Below are 27,313 nucleotides of genomic sequence, written 5' to 3'. Positions count from 1 at the left end.
CAGTTCACGTAACCACCTACCCCCTTCCTCTAAATCCTACACCTCAAAGCTAAATATCATATAGGTACCCTTTGCTGCTAAACTACTAGAAATAACATAAAACAGGTGACAGGTCAATGACCTTTGTGTCAAGTGGGAAAAAAGTTATATTTACAAGGATCTGCAGAACCCCCAACAACCATATGATATTGCAGGACCAGATTTTATTGTCCCAATCAGGCAGCAAATGTAGGGAATGCCTCTCCCAAACACATGCTCGCTGAAAGTTTTTTGTACAGTAAACTGTATACCCGACAACAATATTATTACCTAATATTTATATATATAGCGCCTACATATTATGCAGTGCTGTACAAAGTCCATAGTCATGCAACTAGCTGCCCCTCAAAGGAGCTCACAATCTAATGTCCCTACCATAGTCATATGTCTTTAATACCATCCAAGGTCTACCAGAGTCAAGAGCAAATTAAGACGTATTCAAGCCATGTTTTTTTACAATGCATTCCATATTCACAAAATGATTGAAACAAAATCCATACAAACAATAAGGTAGCCACGTTTAGTCTGACCTATTCAGCAGTGTAGAATCAAATCAGCAGTAATTTTATGTCTGTATATATATATATATATATATATATATATATATATATATATATATATATATATATATATATAAAAAAAGCCAAACTTCACTTTCTACGGCTACTTTGTAGGTGGAAATGAAAGTATTAGACCATGGAAAGTACGCTTAACTCCCTTCATAACAAGGGGACCACATGCTTCCCATCTTTATATGATGAAAAAGTATGGTTTGAGTTTCTAAATATCTTTAACGCGAAGCATGAGTCACATAAGCCCACCAGATGTCTAGGTATTCAGGCTGTGAATTATAAGCATCCCTTTGTGCACTTAGCATTTTCAGGCAGGCTAACTCTGAAAATTTATTTTCCACTCTCTCTCAGTTATATCGTTTCGGGATATCACATGATTGTTTCGTCTCCTAGATAACAGGACAAACACCTCCAGCCTTGTATAAAAGCCCTGGCATTTAGGACACCTTGCGACCATTACTCAAATGCAAAATGCAATATATATATTTAGAAAGCTCTCCTAGTGGCTTAAGATGCCATTCTAAAGAAATGACAACATTGTGTCACCTAGTACCACACAAAGCTGTAAAGCCAGTCTTAAACCTGATGTTTGCTAACTTTAGTTGTATAATTTACCAATGGAAGAAAAGACAAGTGGGTATTCTATTCTCCAACTTGAAAACTTTCCCTGGAATTCTACTTTATGTTTTGAAGAATTCTTACACCAGACTCCCTCTGGAATATTTGAGATAAACTACAGGGATTATTTGGCTATTTATAAAGGTTACACGGACAAACCACTAAACAAGTCATGCTCAATAAGTGTCAATAATTTAACGCATCTCTGAAACTTTAAAAGGGAGTCAATCCAAACGCAGGCTGACAAGATCCAGACTAATATATCAGAAAGCCCTTGCAGTTCTAGCAGTCATTACTGACAAAGAGGGTTTCTGGAAGGATTAACTCGGTTTCATCTATAATTCCACAGCAGTGGAGCTCTAACAAGTAACCACAGGTCAGCAAGGCCAACATTATATAAAGAAAACAATCTGGAAGCACACTTGTTAACATTGCAACAAGTTAGCCAAGTGCACAGCAGAGGATCCTCCTCAAGGCCGGCCTTCAATAATACAAACTCATCACTTCTGTTGTGGCTTAAAGCTAAATACACAAGTGAATCACATAGGAGTTTGCTAAAGGAGTTGGTATTGAGTTTCAGAAACCCCTGCTGGAAGTACAATCATGCATCTTCAATGGCTAAGATTTAATCGTCACTGGTGATTGTTAGCAATTTATTCCTCAGCACACATATACCAATGAAGTGTAATGCAATGCTCCAATATTGTGGGATTGTCCACTGCTTGCACCTGCATATATAGAGATAGCCTGTATGTATTCAGGAGCAAGCATAAGAGATCTTAGTAGTCCAATTTCACAATTGCCAGTGTGCACCCATCATGCAGATTTAGACCCTTCAACAGGGCTCTGCAGAGAAATTTTTTGTAATACCTGAAATTTAAGATCCGGATAGTCTGCTGCACACTAATACTTTTACACAATTCTGAGCCGAGGTGGATATTAATTAATGAATTCTTCTAGGGAATACATCTCTGAAGCAGAGGTACTGAGTGATGGAATTGCACGGCAGTTGAACTGAATACAAAATTTTTACAGTAATCTTGCTGGATGTAGCAAAACTGCCCCACCCTCCCTGCATTCTCACAACACATTCAGGTTTCCAGTTACATAATTTTTCAGTTATATAATCTTATTCTACTTATACATGAACAATGAAATAAAAGAAAAAGACATTTTTTCAATTTTAGAGACTCATTCCTTACTAATGGACTACTTACTAGTAAACATAACCACACACTCTGAGTTAGCTTCCACCATCCTTCTGCAATACATTATAATACATTTTTAGAAGGGGGTAATAAATGTTAGAGACGGGGGTTCCCCTGGCCAGCATTAAGTTTTAAATATAGTAACCTAAATTATTCTCCTTTTACTTAGCACTGAAGGAAGGGAACATTTCTCTAAGAGCCAGGTGTCCACTCTCCTTAGGGATCGGCACTCAGACATATATCAAATACAGGTCACCCAGTCACAGCCCTTGGAACCTGCAGCAAGCTCCAGGACAATGGTCAATGATATCATTATTCAAATTCAAACCAAAAGGACAAATGGTCAAACAGAGACATCTAAAGTTTTAATATTTTTAGCCTCATTAAAAGACAATTTCGTTTGACTTTCAGATTAAGAGCCCGGGCTCGGAGCACAGCGATCAGTAAATCAAAACACTCCACACGGCAGGCAAACTCTGTGGCACTTTAACTTTAAATAATGCAATAATTATTGGATTTCCTTTTTATAACTGAAGTGCTGGAATGTAAACAATGGATATGTAATTGCAGGAAGGGGAATCAATACAGCCAATCGTTTTCAGCCATGTTAATTGTAAATACAATTGCTCCACGATGTCAGCTTGTTCTTCTCGCTCCCAGAATCACCCTAACGGATGACAGAGTCCAACTTTCCCATTACGGCTGCTCGTTCCTTTAAGAGGTTCTCAATCAGGTCTGATCAATCTGTCAAGATAATGCATGGAGTAAGTAAGACTCCTTCAAACACGGCTTCCCAATCAATAGCCGGGACTGACTTAATGAGGAGGGGCCGAAGCCCAGAGGGAACATGCGCTACTAGCTGCCTGAGCCTGTGCATTGGGCTTTTAGTACAGGCTGATAAACAGACCGTCTCTTAATGAGCTTGCAGTTTATGTATGCTTCACTAAGCATTACGCCTATCCCCTCCCGGGACAGGAAAACAAAATAGATTAACAGAAAACAATACTGTCCCAAATTAGCTCCACCTTGGGTTGCCTTCTTCTCATGTTAATTGTGCTTGGAAGTGAGGAGAACATTTATCAATGCTATTCCAGGTTGCATCCCAAGAGTGGGCGTCTCTCTATCCTCACCGGTGGGTCCCACGCTTCTTTGGAAACAAAGCAACCAAAGCTAACTAAAGGCCTAAAAGTGGTAGCGAAAGCCTAGTACAAGATAGTATCTGACTGGCAACTCAATAAAAGTTCAAGAAGCTACCTTAAACATGTGAACAGTCCCTGCAAATTTACTTGGGAGTATACAAAAAAATGTGCAAGAATAAAACCGCTTAGGACTTCTGAAGTTTTGCTGAAGTGTCCTACAAGGATAAAAGTGTGGAATAAAAACACAACGCAGCCTAGTGTTGTTTGAGCATGTTACAAAGAGATTAGAGCATTCCCCTTTCCTCAATCCAAACATCACAGGATGGACAAAACTGAACCAGAAATGAAAGTTCAACCTTGTACGGACATCTGCTACCTCTGCCACAGATTCAGGGAGATTAATTTCCAAGAAGCCTGGATGCATAGAGAGCCTGTAGTGTGAGGGGAGGAGGGTACGAGAGGATGAGGCTGGGGGTCACAGCCTCCTACTTGTCTCTATTGTGTTAGCTTTGATGCGTGCTGTTTTTAGGCCTCATAGTGCCAAGTCGGGGCCTTGTCCTTAGGAAACGGCAAAGAGGCCTGCATGTTTCCTAGCAACCTCCTGACAGCCAGCTGGCAATGTCCCAGCTGGGGTAAGTAAGAAATAGGTAATGCTTATGGACATATACATAAACAACAGGCCAGGCCGCTGGAGCAGGGTAGCACAAAAGCACAAGCTGAAGCTCAGGAAAAATGAAAAGGGAACAGAAATTGACAATTATACTAAAAAGAAACCCCCCACAAGAAAAAACAAAAAAAACAAACCACACACAAAGGTAGAGCAGGCTCGGAGCTCACATCTTAAATGACCATGCAATGACCAGACTGTTAGGCGTATTCCCAAGTCTAATGACAAGCCTGAACAGATCTGGAACAGAAGAGGCTCCAAACAATACAAAAGGGAGAAGACCCATTAACCTACCAAATATTAACCCATTAAGAACCTGAGGGGAAAAAAAGATGGTAAAGAAATAAAAAAAAAATACCCCAGGCTGTTCATATTAGGAAGAATTCGGACACCATTAAATAGACTGAATCTTTACAACTAACTATAACATATTAGAAGATAAAACTTAATCTACTTTAAAGCATACCTAAAATCAGAAATGTCACTTTACATAAAAAGAGTAGACAACCCCTTTTATGATAAGTAAAAATTCTTTTTGTTTTTTCAGTGCAAAAAAAGGTGCAGCATCACCCTCTAATTCTCAACCACCTAGGCAATGGAGAATGAATGGGAGCGCAAAGCCTCCCAAGATACCTACGACAGGCATCCTGGGAGGCTCCTGGGTGCTCCTTCTGTGCATGCCTGAGCATCTTCGTGGGGGAAAAAAAATTTGACAAACTCACGCATGCACATTGAGATCGACAAATTGTTTTTTTCATCCTACATCACCCGATCTCGTGCTTGGGTCCGGTGATGTAGGATGAAGAAAATGTAAGAAGAGATGAAGATGGCGGCGCCGGCTTGGTATGGATGCCGGGACAACACGGGGACAGGATGAAGAACCTCCGGATGGATCAGACTGAAGGTAAGTGGATTTTTTTTGTTTTAGGGACTTTTGGGATAAGTTTCTCTTTATTCACCATTGGGGTTGCAAAAGCATCCGCTGGATAGATAACAATTCTTGTGGTTTTATAACTGACCTACTGTCCATCCAAACACCGTCAGTCTCAACATAACCCTGAGGAAGCCTACTAGGTGAAATGCGTAGGGAACCAAACAATAATTCAAAGATATACGTTAGCGATATTTTGTCTAGCAGTAATATCTTAATTCTGTGCCAATACAAAAGAACTGATGATATAAATTATGATTGCTGTCTAATTATGTATGAATCTATGTTATCAATACATAATTATTCTTTAAGTCACAAACCCCTGTCTTTCTCTTAATTTCTTTTCAATATACCCTACAATGTGTTGACTTAGACATTACCTCCACAAAGAGGTAGAGGACACTTAATTGACCTAAGAAAAAACACCCCAAAAGCTCAAATGCTAATATCAGTATAAAAAGTTATTTTTAATATTTTCTGCATCTAGAGCTGCTATGCCAGGAGGTGCTAAATTGCAGTAACTTTTTGTAAAGCGTTTAATGGGTCAAAAGTTGATGGATTTTAGTTTTGTATGTTTACAGTAGGAGTGAAGTCTAGATTTTCTGATACTGTGATCTCACTCCACATGCGACAATCTCTTTAACACAAATCTGCAAAAATCTGCACTTGCTCTTTTATCTGCGAGTGACAGAAGGGAGGGATGTGAGTTGGAACAAACAGAAAAAAAAAAATCACACCCAACTTTCAATATTTATTATAAAACAGACACGAGCTAAGCAGCTTTGGGGGATTAGAAGCTTCGTTCGACAGCCCAGCTAGCAGCTAGACACAGGCAAGACCAAAATTGCACAGTGTGTCTGTAAGGCAGAAGCCAGTAAGTCCATAGCCAGTCACAGAGACAAGCGAGAGAGAGAGAGGACCATTTTGTTCTTGCTCCCCACCAAAAACCCTGAGGCCTACTGTGTGTACACTAACCACAAGCCTTTGAGTGCCTCGTGTATTTACAAACTGAGGCATGTTGAAATCAAAGGGGATACCACATGACATAATTCACATTAAAATGTCAGCAGGCTGACAATTTATAGAGCCAATCTGCGGAAGGTGAGGAGAACTAAAGGCTGGGTAATTGTTTAATGCCTACTTAAACCAACGGTGGCTTTGCCTTGGGGAAAAAGCATCATGTGCCGTTGTGAGCTGTCAGCCGGCATGTGCCAGGGGGACTGGAGCCGTGCCAGGGCAGAGATAACAGCTTTCACTTGTAGCTGAGACGGCCCATTATATGGTGAGAGCCGACACTACGGCTTCCCCACTAGACAAACAGAAGCTCCCCATATGGCTGCAAGCTGCCAGCTTCAGCGCCTGCATTTTGTTAGATCTGACTTGCCTATCTGTCAGACGAGTTCCCGAAGGACTGTGGCTTGTCGCTCCACGATTCCTATGGCGGATGTAGGGAATCTGTGGCTTTCCCACTGCTGTGAACTATGGATCCCAGCATGCCTGGAAACCATGGAGTGCTTTTATGAAGGCCTAGGGTATGCAGTGGAAGTCTGACATGGCATGTTGTTAATGTCATAGTCCAACAACTACCATGCAGTTCTAAGTTTTCTAATGTAGCTGCAGAGACCAGGCACTGACAAAACCACTGGAAAGCTGGCTATGCTGAGATCTGTAGTTCTGCCTTAGCTTAAGAGCCATTGGGCACCTTGCAAAGAAGCCATAAAGTGAGAGGGCCTCAAGGCCTATGGAATTTGTAGCCCTGGCAGAACTACAGGTTGTTTGCTTTTGCAATAGAAGACCAATATGGCAAGCTGGGAATTGTAGCTCTGCAATCACCTTGCAGCCCTATATTTATTAAAACAATTGTACAGGCAGACATCTAGTGAGCCAACTAGATGCTCAGTATAAATCCTATTACATTTTGCCAGTCACTAGCTAAGGTCCCATCACTTTTTGGCTTGTGTGGGAGGTAGCTGAAGGCTCCTCTGTAGAATTACATATCTCAACTAGCAAGATGTTGTGGGACTTTTAGTTCTTCTGAAAAGTCATACACTGCTTGGCACAACTCCGGGGTACCACAAACACTACAGAGTGTGCAAAAAATGTTAATTATACTCCTGGTCGTTCAGCCTGCACCCCTCACATGCCTTGGCCACCGTCAGAGGGAATAGTAGCCTCTGCAGTTAATGGAATGTGGCACAAGTTGAGACTCGAAGGCGGAACAGCCTGCATACATTCAGCGTAACCTCCTCCTCCTCCTTTACCTCATTAACTGAAACACATTAAAACAAGTGTGCTTTGGGACCAGAAAAAAAAAATGAGACTGTTAAACTAGGCTCCTCTAATCTTCATCAGCTGTGGGAAATGGGGCTGCATCAATTATGCTGAATCAACACATCAACAGTGACTTTGTCATTGCTTACGGGACCTGGAAGTGGCCTGGATCGACCTGAATCAAACTACTGGGTTGCCCTTTACATGGGCCTGGATAGGATTTCAAAGCTAGCCGTCCTATAGAGATCAGGGTTTGTAATTAGAAATCATCAGATCTCAGGATATCACGGCAGACTCAAACCTGTACACAATTACCTTGGCCTGACCTAGGACATATAGAGGTTATGGATGTCAGACAACCTTGGTATGCGTATAATAAGCAGCCTTGTAATGCCATTCTCAGGGCTGTGATGGATTTCATTTAACCAAGTCAATGTATAGCGAGATGTATTTTGTTGTATTCAACTGGACTTGTTTTGTTGTATGTTTTGGTTGTGATCACAGGTAGCTTCTTCAGTTTGTACAATCAGCAACTGTCTTGACACAATAATGAATTAAAAACAAGGGTGACTAAGGAATCCCTGGGGCTATTAACACTGGGGTATGTCCTGACAGTCATTAAAACTGAAGGAGGCAATTTACTAATTAGCAAAAAGTCTTCATTGTAGAAAAGTCCAAAACCAACTACCGCTATCGAGTGTAGTATGCCGACTTGTATGACTAGGCCCAGGTCTATGAATACATTACACCCTATCCATATAAGAAATTACCTAATAAAAAACATGGATTGATACTACAAGTTACAAAACCTTCACTTGCAAATTTTTGTAAACCACAGACATAGAAAGACGACTCTAATGTATCTGGCATGTCAGTGTCCTGACAAACAGATACATTACAATGGCAAAGGACAGACGGCGATTCATATAGAAGAATTCTACCTTTACTATTATTAATCTAGCTGTACCTTAATCTTAAAGAAAAAAAAATGAAAAGCAAGAAAATGATTGGCTGCTGTAAACAATATATAAATAAACGTACAGTTGATGAAACAGACACAACAGCCAAGTCTGTATTGGCTGCAAATGCACCTTTATAAAATTAGTCTTAAATTGCAGACAGTTGTGTGTGCCCGAGGGAGAGGAAGCAGACATCACCAAGATAAACTGTGAATGACCAGAGAATCAAGCAGACAGTGATCAAACAGGCACAGAGCAGGGCATCTCCTTGGCATGCTTCCAACATAAAATAATCAGGCTTGGTTACAAAGGACCGCTCAAAACAGGAAAGACTTCTTATACGGAATGCCCAAGGTTCCATTATATATCTATCTACAGCAATGCTTTCCAACTACCTGTCTTTTTTGTAGCATTTCTGGGCTTGGCACTACAGGACCAGAAAAGGAAACTGGTTGCTCTGATTGGCCTGTATTATTTCCATTATAGACTTGCTCTTTATTAATATTTACAAAAGTCAAACCAGCCAATGAGATTTGATCGTCCATTGTGCTATGCCAGAAATATGATTGGAGATTGTACTTCACTACCCCTTGTGCCACTTTGCACCGATGTACTGAATTGGGTTCTAATGCTGTGGTCAACAAACTTATAAGCCTGGCGGCCAAGACTATTATTATTATTAAACAGTATTTGTATAGCGCCAACATATTACGCAACACTGTACAATAAATAGAGATTTCGAATGGCAGACAGACAGTTACACAGGAGGAGGAGAGGACCCTGCCCTGAAGAGCTTACAATCTAGGAAGTGGGGGGGAAGTATCACACAATAGATGGGGAGATAAATTGAGTGAATCAGCCTGAAGAACTGGCAGACTGGCAATTTTTTGATTCTCTTAAGCAAAAATCACAACTGATGGAATTCCTGAGTTGTGTAATTCTCCGCTTATCAGATAGATCTGTTTCAGAAATATTTGGACAAGTCTAAAAGTAATGAATCAATCTTCTTGATTGGTCATTGCTGGTCCGAACAACTATATATGGCATTTACTGAGCCATGTACCCCGACTTTTACATTGTACAGGCTTTTCAATTAAAAAAAAAATATCCCAAGTAATTTCCAAATAGTTAAAGAGTTCATTACAAATTTACTTTGTATAATGGGGTATATGAACACAGGAGTTACTTTAGGTCCAGTGAATTTATGAATAATGCATACAGAGAAGGTATGGTTCAGCTGACAACAATAACACAACTGAGCAGCAGCTGAAATGTTTTAGGGACTCCGCGTTTTGCTTTCTATATTTGGACCAGCACATTTTATTTTACTACTGTGGACTGGTTACGAAGACTATAAGATATTTTAGGCAGAAAAACCATACTAACCACTAGTCTTACCTCCGGCACTGTACATACATACAATTTCCTTCCTAGTAAAACTATATGGCTGCCTTGACAAAAAGATCCGGCCCCTAAACAGAGTGTAAGGAAAAGGCTTTGGGCTAGATGTCGTTTTGGGGTGTATGCTTACAATAATAGAGATAGATAGAGATAAATATATAATAGAGCGAAGATGCCAGCAGATGCCCCTGCAAGAGAAGTACTGTCCTGGGAATAATACTTGGGAGTATAAAAATCTGTTTCTAGCTACAGGCAAGTAAAATACAGGGACATACACTGAGGGGGAGCAGGAGGTTTGGGGGTAAATTTAGTTAATGCCTAAATAAACACTTTAGCAACTGTCTGTGCTGAGGAACTAGGCCTCTGCAGTCTTGTTTTATCTAAACTGGGATCTTTGCAAAGGTAAACTCTGAAATTGTGCAATTGTATCGCAGTAGCTAAATGGAAGCTTGCAGCAAAAGAATTTCACTTCTCTGATCCCTGTGTGGGGTTAAAATAGCCGGCTCACTTAAGCATTTTTCCTGATGAACCGGTCAGCAAAGAAAAAAGGCCAATCAACCAAGTCATTAGCAAGCTATATGCTCTCAGAGACCATACAGGGATGAAAGCCAAGTTATTCAATATTCACCTTTAAGCAAAACCAGATTGCAGTTCCTTCACTATCGCTAAATCGCATTTCCAGACTACCACATGGGCTCTGGCCCCTAACGAGACAAAGGCCTGTCATTTTCACTCCTGGATACTGTTTTGGCATTGGGCGGCGTTTTCTGTGTTTGTGACAGTCAAGAAGATGATTATACGCATTTAACTCTGCTCTAACCTGATTAGAGATGTGCCAGTCTAATGGATTACATTTGCAAGAGGAAACATAACATGCAATCGACCTCAGTCCACCTCGCCTCTGAACTGCTGGCCTGAGGACCGTTCTCGCTCACAGCATTGGCTCCCTGGCTGCGCTGCGGTATGAGTGTCAGGGGGAGCGGTGGATGAGCTGCACTCTGACATTCCCATTAAATAGAGTGCATAGACTGGAATAGAGATAAAGATGGAGATAGGAAATGTTAGCGTGCACAGAGTATATGCATGTGTGGAAGGGTAAGTGAATGAGCCGACCAAGATTTATGGGGAACTGTACCTGACCATTCATACTAAAGCCATTATGGAATGATTAGAGAGGAGGGTAAGGCTTTAAGTCCAGTGAAAAAATCAATATTAGCGTCTGGAGGAATTCTATGGGGCGAGCAAGAGGCTATTTACGGGATGTTCACTGCTTAGATGGTTAGAGAACCAAAACCCACGACAAGTGGGATGGGGGTGGTGGTGGGAATGTAAGCTAACAGAAGAGTCCTTTCCAGAGAAGCAAAGGAAACCTGTCTGCAAATACAAGCAAAGCAGTGGAAGGAACAATTTCTGGGTGACAACCAGCAGCCGGGAAGTGGTGAAACATCAAAATCCAGGGCAATTTAAGTCCAGAGTATGATCACTGGAGGAATGAGACTAATTATATATATATATATATATATATATATATATATATATATATATATATATATATATATATATATATATATATATATACACACACACAAAGAAATGCAAGCTTTGGATTTAATCTAAGGGCCAACACCTCCACATTCGGATTCGTACAGTTTTTAGACTTGAGGACAGAAAACACATAAATTTCATTATTATAAATACAAAATTCCAGCAACCTGGCAGTAGCATTATTTGTACTGCAATCACAAGTAGAATCAAAATAAACTGCTGACGATGATGTCCATCTAAATCAAAGACCGAAAATGTAATATATTTCAGCTTACTAGTCCTTAGACTTAGTCGCCTTAGTTGTTTTTTCTCTCTTTTTAATGGGTGATCCAGCCAATGACAACCTTTCAACTGGTGATCCTGCCACACACTCACACAAACCTTCCATCTTGAACCCTTTGTATAGCAATATCACACCCAGTTGTGATTCGAAAAGCAAACATTCAACATCAAGTTCCACATCCCACAGGAAGACAAAAAAGGGTTAATAGATGAAAACACAAAATCATAAGTATAATAATATTGTTCCCATTTGAGTTTAGAGATCAATAATGTCTTACCTTGTATAACTTGAGGCTGGCCTCGTGCCGTGCATTCACAGTGTGCAAACGCAGCTTCTCCAGGCTGTTGGTGTAATAGTCACAGGCATTGCACTTCAGATGTACTGGATTGCCAATGGCAACGCACTTCAACCTCCACTCATTGGCTTTCCCCCCCTCTTTGATGTGAGCCACCAGCTGGTACTTCTGTACATGTTTGTCAGTTTTGCAATGAAGCTGAAAGTTGGCCTTCAGTTGGGTGTTATACCGACACAGATTGCACTGGTAAGAATCCCCCACCACAGACTTCCACTCCTCCTCTGGTAGGCTGCGTTCAGCCCCCATGTGCAGACCCAACATGTCCAAGTTATCAGTCGTGAAACGGTTACATACGGCACACTGGAAGAGTTTTAGGGATGGGTCATTGGTTTGCGTAAAACTCTCGCCCAGGTTCATGAGCTCTTCTGAAACCAGCTGTCCACCACCCAACCGCATGTCCAACGGGATCTCGCCACCCACTAAGAGAGGAAAGAGAAAGACAAAGTTGAATTACGCAAGAAAACTCACCACTGGCTGGTTTGCTTGCACTGATCCGAGCAATTTAAGGAACCAGCCAGTAAAACCTAGTAGCCATTAAAAATCCTGAATGGGTCTGTCTGTTAAAGGTAACTTAACCTTTTCCTTTAAATCAGCATGCAAAATAATAATCTTTTACAAAGATTCCTTTTTAGCTACTTGCATTTAAGTGACCTGTGCCAGGAATAGATCACATGACCTGCAAGGTGATTCGGTGTTAGTGTGTTAGGCTTGCATCTCTTCTATGGTAGGAGAATGTCTTTTAAGCTTTAATACATTGATGTATCTATCTGGACATTCACAGAGATAAGCTAAATATACAAAGAAAAGTCCAATATGTAATTTTAAGGTAGCTTACCTTTGTATATTATTTTGTAGCCCAATGTTCGCAAAAGAAAGAAATTTTTAAGCAAATACTGTTTTTTGACAGCTGTCCCATTGCTTTACCTATCAATCTGCACAGATTGGTCTTGATGTCAAAGAATAAATATTTCTTGCAGATGAAGCATAATCTCTGGAGACTTTTAGTGACCCTCATATGCAAAAAAGAATGCTGCGGCTGCAGCCTTTACTGCAACGCTGCACATAATAGGGTGTATAGTAGCTAAAGATGTGCAATAAGCTTAGCCAAATTTTGAGATTACCTAGAGGGGACTTTTTACCCTTAATACAACTGTAGCTTCACTTTGCCAGTGTGCCAGATACATTACTACTATAGAAGCCTAAATTAAATTTGAATGTCTGTGGGTTCCACTATGAGAGAAATTAACACCCCAGCAGGAAAACCCAGGGACATCCTCATCTGTTTTGGGTGGGAACGTACTCTATAGGAAGCAAGGGCACATTGATCGACTAACAACAGTCTTAAGACTGTTAGTAAGCATCTTTATGTTTTTTTTTTTCTCCATGTTTTTATTTAGCATTTGCAGACAATGTCTGGCAGCTTCTGGGATCTGTCTGGCACTAAAGAATTTATTTTTTCCTTAAACACACCATACCATACAGTGTCCAGAAACACAATTTAAGACCCCAGCTATAACGACCTAATGCAACAATATATTTCAACAAATCCTTTCCGTCATAGGCAGTCCTGAAGTAAAACTTTTGCGTCTGTTCATAAAGAGGATTCATAAATAACAGCAATGACCTACAGTGAGACTATATCAGAGGGTTTACCATCTGTAGTTAATAAGAATCAGCAAAGGGCTTGGCGGGAGGACAACAGTTTAGAAGTCTGACTCGTACCATATCCTGTTCATCAGGGCTTTCAGATAACTAAAATACCAACCCTGTCTATAAAGGAATCCCAGAATAGTCCCTGATGAATCAAATAGGACAGCAAAGTATAATCTGCAGTTGCCCTAAAAATGTCACTAAGGTTCAGTAGCACGGTGGCCAAGTTGCCATCTTCTTTCCCTGCAGGCCTAGGATCCTAGTTTCTCCATGGTTCAATGGTCTTAGTAAACTATGGCAGAATGTTGTGTAAATAGGAAAGAAAAAAAAAAAAAAGAAAGGAGTTTTAGATTGTGGTAGACACTGTTATGTCAAAAGCCATTACTGAGCTCGCTTATATCAGGTTATAACGTTTTAAAGGGAAGAAAAAAGAAAACGTTTGTAATAGTGCTATTCCACACTGCCAGGGTAAAATATGTTAAATATTTTTATCTGGGCAAAGGGAGGGGGGTCTGGAGGATGTAAAGAATTTTTACTTGCCTTATTCCTTTGCTCCTGTAGGCCATTCTGTACAACAGGAACTTTACAGCCTTTTTCTAGAGGTGTTCTAATGTTGTCCCTACAAAGCAGGACTAATAGTCCTGTACTATGAGTTAGGACACTGAGAGCTCACATACAATCTGTTTTCAGAAAGCAAAGGAGAACAACGGCTGCCTTGGCATAAATTAAGTAAACTGCGGTTTCATTTGTGCACTAACTAAAAACAAACAAGCATGTAACCGCTGCAAAAGGGAGTAGCGCCACTAAAATTTTTTTTACCATCTTTGATTTAGGCTTTTAGGTGATTTTAGTTGATACCAATTTAGCTGATACTTTGTTTCATTTGCACTAAACAATATATTCTGTTTACAGGGTACTCCCTTTGTACCAGTACCGATTGGGTCCTGAGATGAAAGAGGAACCCTCACTTGTAATTGTCAGGGGAAAAAAAAAGTGATCACAGTGAGACAGTACTCAGTGTGACAACTTTATGTTTTCTGGGGTTGCTTACATCTCATCTAAGATGTGACCCAGAAAGGTCTCAGCACTTTTAAAAGTCTACAAGGGTCCTTTATAGGTAAATAGCATGCATAATATAGAATAAATGAATATATTTTATGAAAAGCAAGTCATAAAACTACTCCTATTGTTTTGTGGGATGGGATGCCTCAACTGACAGGCAGGTAACACATGCACATTATAGACAGATAAGAGGAGGTTCTGTCAATTACTTCAAAAGAAAATAACAGTCAAACATATTTGCATGGCAATTTACCAGCATTTCACCAAGCATGCTTCTAATTATCCTATTCCCTCCCTGCTCTCCCCTTTCTGTTCCCAGTGCTTACCAACTGTGGGAGCCATCCCTGGCATGGGGCTAGTAGGATCCAGCTGGAACCCTCCCATGATATACTGTGATTCATTAGCTGGGTTGTCCATCTTCAGGTTCATGTTTTGTGCTAGGTAAAAGTGGTAGAGATCAGCTTCAGCCGGGGTGGGCAGGCTGCTGATGCCCAAGTGTCGGTTGTGTTGGATTTGGGTCATATTTTGCTGAAGCAGCATCATATTATGCATATGCTTCTCACTAGTCATATGAATTCGAAGGTTCCTTGCGACATTTGTTTCATAGTCGCACACTTCGCAGCGCCAGGTGGGTTTAGTTTTTGGTTTGGTGGGAGAAGGAGCCCCACAGGAGTTGCTAATGTTGGAAGCAGCAGCTGCAGTGGCGGCAGCAACCGCTACCCCGGCAGTGTGGCTGAAAACTTGGTCACTCCCTCCATTCTGCAGGTTCTGCATGTTGTTCAAATGCTTGTCCGACTGCATATGAATACTGAGGTTGCCTTTGGTAGTGGTTGAGTAGTTACAGACCTCACAACGAAAAGGTTTGTAACCGCATGTGTAGCTCTCTCCTCGGGCAAGGCGAGGATGAGGCTGACCAGATTTGCAGTAGACACAGGAACCACCCGGTTCAGGGTGTTTTTCTTTCATGTGTGCTTCCAGCGTCTGCTGGTATTTGTAATGCCAGTTACACTTTGGACACTTAAGAGTCTTACAAGAGTTCCGAGAGTGCATCATAGTCATGTGTCCACCAAGTGAACGCGATGAGCCCAGTACAGTGTCACACTTTGGACACTCCACCCCACTCCCAGAAGGGCAATCCCCTGTGCCAAGTTCGCAGGGGTTATCGACATGCTGGTGGTGGGTGTTACAGCTTCCGTCCTCTCCCTCTGCACTTTCATTTGGTTCAGGTGCTGTGGCATTGTCCCTATTGGCACTTTCATCAACAAAGTCCAATTTTATCCCACCCTCTGCCATGTTGGCGCCAACGCCATCACTGTTAAAGCTTAAATGGTTCCTCCTGTTTGCACCATCAAAGACAACAAAGGAAGAAGAACATGTAGGTATACCCCTTACCATAGGCTGGGGTACATTAGGCATTAAATTAGAGCTAGAAATACTTTGGTTTGTGAGAGCCAGGTCCTTTTTGCCGCTGCTCTCGGCAAACACCCCAGACTCCTCCTGAGGCCTGTCCATCAAGTCATCCTCAAGCCCACGTGGAAACAGTGCTTTGCAGTCCTCTCCCTCCTCCTCATTATCATCTACACCTTCTTCATCCAGTAGTTCTTCCTCCTCATCCTCCTCCCGTTCTAGCATTTCAGATGTGCCATCTTGCACTCCCAATGAGTGCTTCTCAGGCTCTGTCATTTCAGATTCCTGGTTATAGGAAGTTTTGGTGGGGTCAGAGCCTGAGGAGCCTAAAGAAACAGAGTTAACGGAGGCGCTGAAAGAGGAATTGGTCAACCCTCCAAGGTTAAGCAGAGAACTTTGGGACAATGTGTTGGATTGCGTCTGCTCTGCCCCACTGGAAGTAGTGTCGCTATCTTTTAGAAGTGCTAAGCTAGCCTGCACGGCTTCATCCCCCTCCACTCGAATGCCACTAAATTTGCCATAAAAACTATTAGCAGGTCCAGTAGAGTTGGCAGAGGAAAGTAAAGGATGGGGAAAAGATTTATTTTTTGGTTCCAGAAAACTAATAAGAGGTTCCTTATCTTTTCCAATCCCTTGAATGATGGCCGAAATGTTTTTGTTACTAAGAATCTTACGCTCATCCTCACTTAGAGTCATTCGATGGTCATGCACAGCATGGGTCACAAACGATCGGACATAGCCAAAAGAAAGTTTGCACAAAAAACACATTAGGATGGGTTTCCTCTTACCATACAGTACAAAGCCATCATATTTGGACAGATCTACATTGTTTGGGACATCTTTGGATACACAGGAGCTTTTGGCAGAACCATCACTATTTAAGTAATCCTTGTTACTATTGTGCCGCACATCAAAAACTCGGAAGCTGTGCAGGACAGGACTGACACCCGAAATGGTGGAGGTATCCAGGAAAGACTTGTCTGAATTCTCAAACCACTTCCTGAAAGATGAGGCTATGTGGAAAGTGTTAATAATTTGTGGGTAAACAGGGCCTACAGAGGATGACTCCTCAGATTTTCCTGTTGCATTGGGCAAGGAATTTTTGTAGAGGGAAAGAAGAGCCTCACTAGGCGTACTGTCACAGGCTTCACCACTTTGGATCAGCTGGCTAACACTTTCCACTATATAGGCAGAGCCATCGGGCTGATACACTATTTCACCAGCAAGGTTTTCCACATCACTCTCCTCCTCCCCATCCTCACTAACATCACTTTCGCTTTCTTCCTTCAGTGCGAGGGATGACCGTGTACCAGGGCAGGGGTGCTCCATATAGTTCTGCAAAGTAGGAAAGGAGGTTGAACATTCGTTACAAAAGACCGTTCTGCTGGGAGATTGCGAGATGGCACCAGATGGGTCAGCACTTCCAGACATGCATTCATTGAACGAGCCACTTAGAGTTTCCAGAGACCCGAGGCTTTCCATGTTGGGATGCTCCATATTGCCAGACTGGTCAAGGTGGAGGGCACTGTTGAGATCAGTCCATTTTTGGTTCGCAGAAACGATGCACCCATTGTCCTCTCCAGCAATGACAGAAGCATCACAGCCTTCCATGGTGGGATATGTGCGGAGAGCTCATCGCACCCAATACTGCTCCAACCTGCAAAAAAAAAAAAAAAAAAACAATGAAGTTTAAGTGAAAAGCCCAACTGAAAACAATACCATTGTTTTAGGCTGCATACAGATGTTAGCTAACCATAACCCTAAAGACTGCTTTATCTGTTTGACAACAAGATTATGGGCATAAAAAATGGTGGCTATTGGGCAGATCACTGAAGCAGGTAGCAAAAAAGTAAACAGAAATCTTACTTTACTGAGCTTTTTCGGCAGATGTCAGAATGAGTTCTTTGGTAGCTAATAGTATAGTGGCTCCAAGACTAAACTATTTAAACAAAATCTATAATAATGAATTGAGTCTATGATTAGATAGTTAGGAAATCGTGGGCTAACAAGAACAGACTTTTAAAAGACATGTTTCAGGATCTGTATATAAATCACATATAAAGAATATTTAAGGAAAAATAAATTGGACAATGCAACAAAGATGACCAATAAAGCTTTACATACAAGCTATGCACAAAACTTATACAGAAAAGTAATAAAAAAAAAAAAAAAAAAAAAAAAAAAAAAAAAAAAACAATATGAAATTTGTAGGTAAAGTGTTACTCTACATAAGCCAATATAAAGAGATATAGTGCCAGGTAACCTGCATGCTTACACCTGGGAGGAAGTAAGGAAGGGTGAAGGGGGGCTCACTTTGTTGTGGGCTGATTGACAGCTGAGTCCAGCAGTACTGGCAAGGTTAGCAGGGCGGGAGGGTTAACAGGCTAATTGTAAAATCAATGCTATAAAAGCTTGGTAAGTTCCAGGAAGCTGTGGGAAGGGGAGGTAGTGAGAAGAGAGTAACTCTTCGACTGGGCACTGGGGACTTGTTTATCAATACAAACCCATTGTACTCCCTTGACTAAGGAGAGGAGGGGGGACTAAAATGAAATCTGGCCCCCTTTTAAAATAACCAAAAAATAAACCCCCAAAGGTCTTAGTGCTTGCAAAACCAAAATATAGCGTCCCAAAGATGATTTTCTCAATGCATAAATGCACAGCAATTTCAAGCATTGCGAAGAGGAGTATCCAAGCATGTTTCTGAACAGACCTACAAGACCCGGTGTTTTAGCTGTGTGTAACTTTGCCGATATATTAGCTGGCTTTCTTTACTGCTCCCATCTCCTAGCTCTTAGCTTTCATCTCACTCTGATTGTCAGTCAATAGGAGAGAGGCAGCTCTTACTTAAGGAAGCAGAAGTCAAACTCCACTGGTCGATCAGCGCTCTGTCTATAAACATGTTTTCCCGTAAAATCAATGACCTCCAATCAGAGTGCGGATGTTGAAGGCTGCTGGTTCCCAAGCTGTGTGTTCTGCTCAAAGCCAACTGCATGCCCTCACTGGTGGCCTGTGATCGCTGAGCCCCAGAAGAAGCAAAATAGTGGCTGCCCACTTGTTGTAGAACTACAAGTTACAGAGTTAACAATGCATTCATCTTTAAACTGAGATTGTTATGGTGAATTCAGGAGCCACCAAGGTAATTGGAAGGCTTAAGAAGTTCTTAGAGCAATGCAGCTGAACCATCCATCACTATTCTGCAACGTGTTCCATTGCTTGGAACAGGAAACAAACAGGTTAACGGGATAGGTGATGAACACTCAAGGTAAAAAACACCCAAAGGGTTCTCTACTAGCTTCGGGTAGTATCCTTACAGGCTCCACCACATGTATACATAGTCTTTAAACAGTCCGGAAGAATACCCTCATTTGCTAACCTTTATGAAGTTCAGCATGTCCTCAACCACTGACATGGCTCTTTACCATTACTTAGATATTATATGCAACCATCTGATGATATCCACGATAAAGCCCATGCAACCACTGGCTTTAGACCATGCACACATTTGTACAAAAACCTGTAATAGCATGCAGGCATCTACATTTTTTTGTAACTTAGTTATTAGAAACATTTTAGCTAACAGCAATACTTCCAATTTACTACAATGCATTTTTCAAATGGACCACAATAAGATACATCATGTTTATTCAGGACATGTCTACTAAATGGTTCCATACAGGTCAATCTCCTGCCTTGACCTTCTCTGAAGAAGTCTAGACGTATTTAAAGAAAAGTGCACTGTGGCAGGCAGTCGCCTGAGATTTCCCTGTGTTCCATGCCACATGAAAAAGTATTTTTGGAAGCATTACAATGCAGCAAAAACTGTCCAGAGACCGCAATACTTTGCTGCCAGCTAGCCAGAGATTTTCTTCCAAGACAAATTACATCTGGGAGTTTAGTGGCAGAGAAATCACTGCCTCTAATTCAACAAAGCAAGCTGGGATTTTTAGTTCTACAGTATCTGCAGAACCACTCTGCCTCTCAAAAGAAGAAAAGTCTTTTAGGCTTGAAACTTATACAAAAGAAAAAAAATATTCACTTGTTTTAAAAATAAAAAACTGCTACAAAAAGGTATATAGCATTTTTCTTTTATATATTGACCTTCATCTGTTCACAGAACAGACAAAGTTGTTTAAAAGAAAAACAGGCTATTTTTTTTTTTTTTTTTGAATACTCAGCATAAAAAAACCACGTCCTGTAATTAACAAACTAAGTGTTACAATCTTCATTCCCGATATGCAAGCTGACGCACATATTCCCGCTGGGCACACACGTGTAGCACTCGGTGGCAGTGTGCCAGGGCCAGGCAGAGAAATGCAATAGCCAAGACAGGAGGAGGAGGAGGAATCATGCCACCCCAACGTCCTCAGGATTTAATCTGAACAGCGGCACTGTGTAATCTGAAATTGTTAATTAGAACAATGTTAATTAGGCGGTTCTTTCACAAGAGCCAGGTTGGCAGCAAACCAAGCCAGAAAAGTGTGTGTGTGTGGTAAAGGGGGGCATTAAAAAAAAAAATCTTACATATTTTATAGAAAGACCGAAAATAGAATTGCCCATAGCAATTCAATGCCTACCTGTTTTTTACTTGCATTTTGTGGACAGTATCTTGGTTATAAATTAGTCAAGTTGAGGGTTTAATTTACCAATCTAATATTGGTCTAATACCAGCTATCAGAGATATCCCTCTTTCCCCCAAATGCAAGCTTAATTTTGGTTGCTTGACACAGGTAAAAAAAAGGGGGGTGAATAATCTCTAAGTCTATCAGGCAGGGCTTTTCTGATTGAAAAATGGAGTTTCTGCAGTCTCTGATAATATACAGCAACCACAATTTTCTTGCCAGCCAATGACTGTTGCCTTTGCTTTGGCTTAAGGTCATTTGAGGGAGCTCAGAAGAAGCAGTTATGTATATTGTGCTCACCAAATACGCTGTAGCATGATTCAGTCAGTTGCCTGTGATTTCTTTAAAAATAATAATAATATATATTTTGTAGTGCCTACATCCCATATTGGACTAAAAACCTGAGCATATCTTATTATGTTCGGTCCAACCAGATGCAGGTCAATTCTGTGTGTGTTTTGTCATTCAATATCTTAGAACAAGAATAAACTGCTAGTTTGCAATCTTTCAGATTCATGGTTTGATATGTACCTAAAATGTTTGTGTGACTGGAACTTTAGATTGTGAGCTCCCACACTAGGAAAAAGTGTTCCCTGAAGTACAATGAAATACATCATTGCCGCAAAAAATAGGTCTAGTATCCTACTGGGTACAATGCCTGGGCCATATAGCATATACATCCTACTGTGATAGAGACTTGGGGAAATCGCCTCTTGCACGGTTTGTGAGCCCTATGCATTTTTCTCCCAGAAGGAAAAAAGACATGGGAGGTGAAAGCCTGCCATCAACAGCTCTTTTCCTGTTGCTTTGGCAAAGGGTGCTGGAATTGGCACCATGACAATACAAACAAGAGTTGCCCTGTACATGCTCATTAATGGGGCACGGCACACACACTCACAGAGACACTGGGAATGGCAAAGGCCTTCAAATCCTAATAGGCTCATTAGCATAAACAGCTTTTCAAACAGCAGGAAGCCAAAAGAAACTACCAAACCAAACAAGGCTTCTGGGTAGCTCTGTTGCAGCCTGGGGATCACCAGCAGAGGCCCGTGCCAGCCTGATTCTGGCAGACTTGACCGAAGGCAGAGAGTGCTGCCTCTGTATGGGTAGGCTAGGCAGTACTCAGCTGTGTGCCCAGGAGCCTTCAAGAAAGCTTATTGCAGAGCAGCTTTGTACAGAACGGCTGCCAGGTGTGGAGAACGCTTTTCGATGCGACAGACAAATCCTAATATTGATTCAGTCCGCAGCCACATCGCAGCCTTTTCACAATCTTATTGATTCTTCATTTGTAGAGTTTATCTAGAACCAGGAGGTCTCTGGTGATGGGGAATGGTCATGCAACGAGGTCGCTTGCCTTGTGCTTCCAGGATGTCTTACCGTAAACACTGCAGCTTGAAAAGCTAAATTTACACAAAAAAGAAATGAAAACGCCTACACTATCTCAGCTGGCCACATTGAATACCCCATTGTGCAACAAAAAACAAAAATTCTCCTTAAGGGCCCATGTGTTAGTTTTTCAGCGGCACCTCAGCATGTAAATGCCCTGTGCATTGTGGTACGCCAAGTTCATCTTGACTTAAAATGAGGCTCAATGCATGAAAAACATGAACTAATGCAACACAAAATAAAGTATTTGCTGCAATTTCTAAACAAGACATCTACATTTAAAATGAATAAATGTTTTCTATTCCAAGATAAAATATTTCAGGCCGACTTCCTGGAGTGCACTCACAAGAATCTTGTGAAAGCCCACACAATTATTCGTACCCAATGAGACAGGTGCACGTTACTTACAAGTTAAGACAAGTAATCTGTTTTGTATACCTTAAACTATTTATTCCATATATTATTAAATAAAGCAAGAACAAGATCCTTTTTCATACTTTTATTAAAAAAAAAATGACAAGCTTATTACAAGACCTAAATCCAGTGACCAAGTTTAGTGCTAGGTATAAACCCCAAGGGAGTGACAGTGTGATAAACTCTGTATAATAAACTGGAAGCAGCAGTCTCCCTGCAAAGATGTTATGTCTCCTGGAATTTGAAGGACTTAAAAATCTGACATGGCAGGGGTTGTTATAGAGGGACCACTTCCACACAAAGAGGAAGAAGGCAGCAATGGTGTCTCCCTTATAGCATGCTGGTCTGGGATAGGCTTTTGACCTCTGAGGCTACTTGCTTTGATTTTTGTTTTAATGAACCCGGAAGGTATTTAGCAGATTTAAACCTAATACGAGGGGTGAATCTTTGCATGGAACAATGTGACCCCATCTGCAAACTGAGCTCCAAAAAAAATTATTTAACATCATTGTCAACTGTTTTCTTGTGAAAGATAGATTCAGTGTAGATTCTTGGCCAGATGCGATCCGGCAGAGGAGAGAGCCAATTGAACTCAAGGGTATTGAAGGGTTAAGTACACTGATGGCCTTTGATCATTCCGAGCTCGTTCTTTATTTCATTTTATCCACTCGTGCTGCTGATAAGCAGGTTTTACCGGAACTGACACGGTTGGAAGCAGCAGAATTCTGACTGGCCTGCAATGAGCTAACAAATTCATTTTCATTGATCAGAAATCAGCAGGGCAGTAAGTGATGGGAAATTCCATTAGACTCAAGCACCTGGTTTCCCATCCTCTCTCCTACAGGGAGGGCAAATATGAGTGGATCCTGTGTCCTCACTCCTGTCCTTTACCAGAAGCGCTCCCAACTTATCGGACAACATTGCAAGCTGGCATTTAAGTCTGTCGAACTGCATTGCATTTTAAATGCTATATCAAGGAAGAGAGAAGCAAGACAGGTGTGCAATAGATAAACTTCATTTATGCTTGCCAAACACATAGCAATTTTCAGTCAATTTCATTCGATTCACCAAAATTTGTTCATATTAAAAGAAAAATCGCTAGAAACAAAGCAAGCTTTCATTTTATAATTCAATAGTATATGGACCTGTAGTCATTCATACATACAGGCACAATATTGCAGTCTATACAGTTAGAATGACAACTTTAATGCAAATGTAATCAGATAGGGGAAAAAAAAAAGGCAACGAAGATTAAGTAAATAATCAGATTTTTTAAATTAATTTTCCATGCTGTCGATTGAAACCACTTCTTTAGTTTTTTTTATTATTTTTTTGATGTCAAACCAAAAGCGTGGTTGATTATTCAATCTAAGGATGCTTAGATTTGACTTTATTTACTTGTAACAATCAGGCGACGTAGGGGTTAAGTGACAGGCTGTAACAAGCACTTCTAAACATCCAGCATACTGAAAGGAACAGATGTTCCCTTTGCTGAGAAAGGGGAGACCGCACAGTCGCCATGCATGTGTTGCACAGGACCAGGCTATACAAGATCGATATCAGAACAGAACTAATAATGGTACCAACATTTAAAGATGTTGGCTAGAATATCAGTCTTATAATCATATATATTAAGGCTGCAGTCACAAATTTTTGGTCTTGACTGTGTTTTCATGCAACAACTGTACCTGCACCCCTTGTTTGCTCTCATTACAACAAAGGGAATTACAGCTATGCTCAGGTCTTGTAAGCTTTTGATGCAATAGGAAGCGTGGAGTGGCTATAAGGGATGAATAGGCAAACCAACAAAAAAGGTAGTGTTGGTGCTGTGTGCAGGCAGTTACATTGTAATAAGTGTTATTATTTTAGAAATGTATTTTGGTAACGTAGCACACCACAATACAAAGCATGCATAGGGTAGATATTCTAAGTAACTGGCACCGTAAAACACAGTAATGTATGTGCTGTACTACATAGGTCTGAAAGGTTGCCTGAGAGTCCAGTGCACATGAACTAAAATGATCAAATCAGTGTTCAAGCCAGCTTACCATGTCATTGTAGAGCAATTCTGAACCTGGAAACAATACAGGTTACCATGATGCAATAGGATCATTCCTTACTTTGTTCATTGTAATCTGGGTTGTCAATCAGCATGATGGGGTAGGGCCGGACACCTTTTTACCAGAATTTCTGTGCTGTGCTATATACCAGCAGCACTTCAATTACATAGCATGCAGGTACAAGTGTTAATCAATGCTATTAGCAATTTAAAGGACCCCCATTTCAAAAAATTCTGCTTTTTTGTTAGACCAGAATAGAAGGAGACAAAAGGTGTGTCATGTACATGTGTACTGAAGGGGTTAGCGAAACATGGCCCACAGCGGAGCTGTTAAAGGTAATCAATAGCACTGAGATAATACACCAGCCTCAGCCACAATATTGATTGCTGGGAAGATGATAAAACTGTTTATTAGGATAATTGCAGAGACCCTTTAAAGAAAAAAAAATCTCCATCCCTTGGCTGTGAAGACAGTCAGTGGCGGGGGGCTTTGGGGTACCAGGACATGATGGCCGCATGCTGACAGAGTCTGTGGCAGAGCTGAAAGGCGAGAACACACCTGCAGGCTGAGGGAGGGGCGCCGCTGTTTTGACATGGTTTATTTTCCCTAGTAACACCTGTTTATATCATTGTCACTGTGATTAGGTTTAATTAGGACTTGGCGCAGGCTCCACTCGCTCAGCTGGGGCACATCACTGCCTGCTCACAATGACGGAAACCGCCAGCGGCTGCAGCTCTAGCCTGGCTCACCGCTCGCTCTCTGCAGCTTCAAAGTAAATCATCAAGTTAAATGGAGATTCCTGAGAAAGGAGAAGAGGAGGTGGGGGTGTTCAAGAGCACCCCAGGCAAAATACAACCAGCACCTATAGCTACAGAAGCTCCTGCATGCTGCACACTACCCTGACAGGAAGGCTCCACCTTGGGAGCAGGCAGTCCTTGCAGCCGGCCTTGTGGTCAAGTGCAGGCCTTTGAAGTTGGAAGGCGAAACATTAAGAATTCGGCAGTTCTGTGTCACCGATCAGACAGGAAGACAAAGTTATCACTGATGGCGGTGTGCAAGCAGCTAACAAATACAAACGAATCAAACTTTAATTCGTGCCAGTAAGGACAGGAGTGCCACTAATTTTTGCTACGGATAAAAGGGGGAACATATGAAAACCTCCTCAGCAGGATGAATAGATAACATGACTGCAGGTCATATACTTTTTTTGATCTATTTTGTCTTTATAACTTATTAAGTGGCCCTATAATGGAGCGTGTAGAAGCACTGTCCTCTCCTTCTCTGTCCCTAAATGACCTCACAAATAAATGTCAGCCTGACAACACAACCTCTGGCCAATTTAAATAAACAGACACCAACTAACCTGAAAGGTAGCTACAGATATTAGAAGGCAGTCAGCAGATGTGATCATGAGTCAATGAAAGAAGGGGCACACTTCAGAAAAAGTCCTTGTGTGAGAGCGGACAAGTAAAATTGGGGATGTGCATAAGGCCAGATGTGGTAAACTGAAATACTGCATCCATCCAGGAATTGTAAAAACAAGTCTTGTGTGGTGAGACCAACCACGCCAATAGGAAATATATACTGTAGGAAATATATATATATACAATTATCAAACACACAGGGTTTAAAGAATGGACACCAATGTGGGGGAAAAAAACAAAGAAAAAGAACAAAAACAAAAGATAAAAAAGGAACAAACCCTGGCTGACTTTAAAAAAAAATAATTACTTCTAAAAAGGGCTTTTTTTACTGAATTGCAGATTTCTCCGTGTTGCTTACTTAAAGTCAATTTTTTTTTTTAAAGTTGCTTTTCTGTACTATTACCCCATTTTCAGCAAGTTCATACAAAGAAAAGAATATAACAACATATCTATTTTATTATTTTTACATTCTAATCTATGTTACAAGTAGAAATCTACTTTCTTCTGGTCATTCCCCCAGAGACAGAACTGCAAAACCTTGCATTACCCATACTGAAAAATGCATGAAGTCCGCATCTCCCAGGGAAAATCTAAGGAAAGACCAGAGCAGTTTCACTAAATCCCTCTTTGTCTGGACGGTAATTAATATTATAATCCGTAGGTAAGATGCTGTAAACCTCGGGGCACAGCACAGCTGGGAGACCCTCCCACTGACCCAGCACCAAAACCTGCCAAGCCTCAGCCCCCCTTACCCACGGCCCATAAAAGCGATCATATTACTGCCCCCTCTTCCCCACCCTATGTCTTTCCCACTGCCCATACCCATCCACATGGCTGTGTCTTGTCCCTGCCAACCAGGACCACAACATAATAGCATCTGTTTGCAAAAAGGTGGAGATAACCGTGCAAACCTTTCTAACAAAATCATAAGGATAAATTTTATATAACCAGGCATTCAAAAGTAATTTTTGTATCTGTTACTTTAATGAAAAGAACATCTGTTGATTCTGACATGAAAGTCTTTGTATATGCCACTTCCTTCCATATAGGATGACAACACCCTGTCCATGTCTTTTAATTATCCTGATGCATTGTCATCTGTCACATGGGCCATCTAAAAGTCTCATCAGACATGACATAGGCAAGGCCTATGGTTGTCACCACTTGTTTCACCCTGCTCCGAGTGATGACATGCAGCCATGAAAAAGATGCAAAATATTGCAGAAGAGTAGCAGAATGGAGAGGTAATAAAAAAAATAAAAGAAGGCAATATAATAATAAATGTCATTAGGAGAGAATTACA

General features: G+C 41.1%; 1 protein-coding gene across 3 annotated transcripts in view; it reads right to left on the bottom strand.

The window, feature by feature from the left end:
- Positions 1 to 27,313, bottom strand: part of ZFHX3 (zinc finger homeobox 3) — a 76,591-nt gene that overhangs the window by 32,990 nt on the left and 16,288 nt on the right. For all 3 annotated transcript variants that reach the window (XM_072422553.1, XM_072422555.1, XM_072422554.1), the window contains exons 2-3: positions 15,027 to 17,764; positions 11,911 to 12,407 (exon numbers count right to left, since the gene is read on the bottom strand). In XM_072422553.1, coding sequence (XP_072278654.1) covers positions 11,911 to 12,407; positions 15,027 to 17,718 — 3,189 coding nt within the window. In that variant the 5' untranslated portion in view covers positions 17,719 to 17,764. The remainder of the gene's footprint in view (positions 1 to 11,910; positions 12,408 to 15,026; positions 17,765 to 27,313) is intronic.

This window comes from Pyxicephalus adspersus, chromosome 9 (assembly GCF_032062135.1).
Source record: "Pyxicephalus adspersus chromosome 9, UCB_Pads_2.0, whole genome shotgun sequence".
Classification (NCBI taxonomy): Eukaryota; Metazoa; Chordata; class Amphibia; order Anura; family Pyxicephalidae; genus Pyxicephalus; species Pyxicephalus adspersus.
Note: the sequence above shows the minus strand (reverse complement) of the source record. Positions and strands in the feature narration are given on the sequence as shown.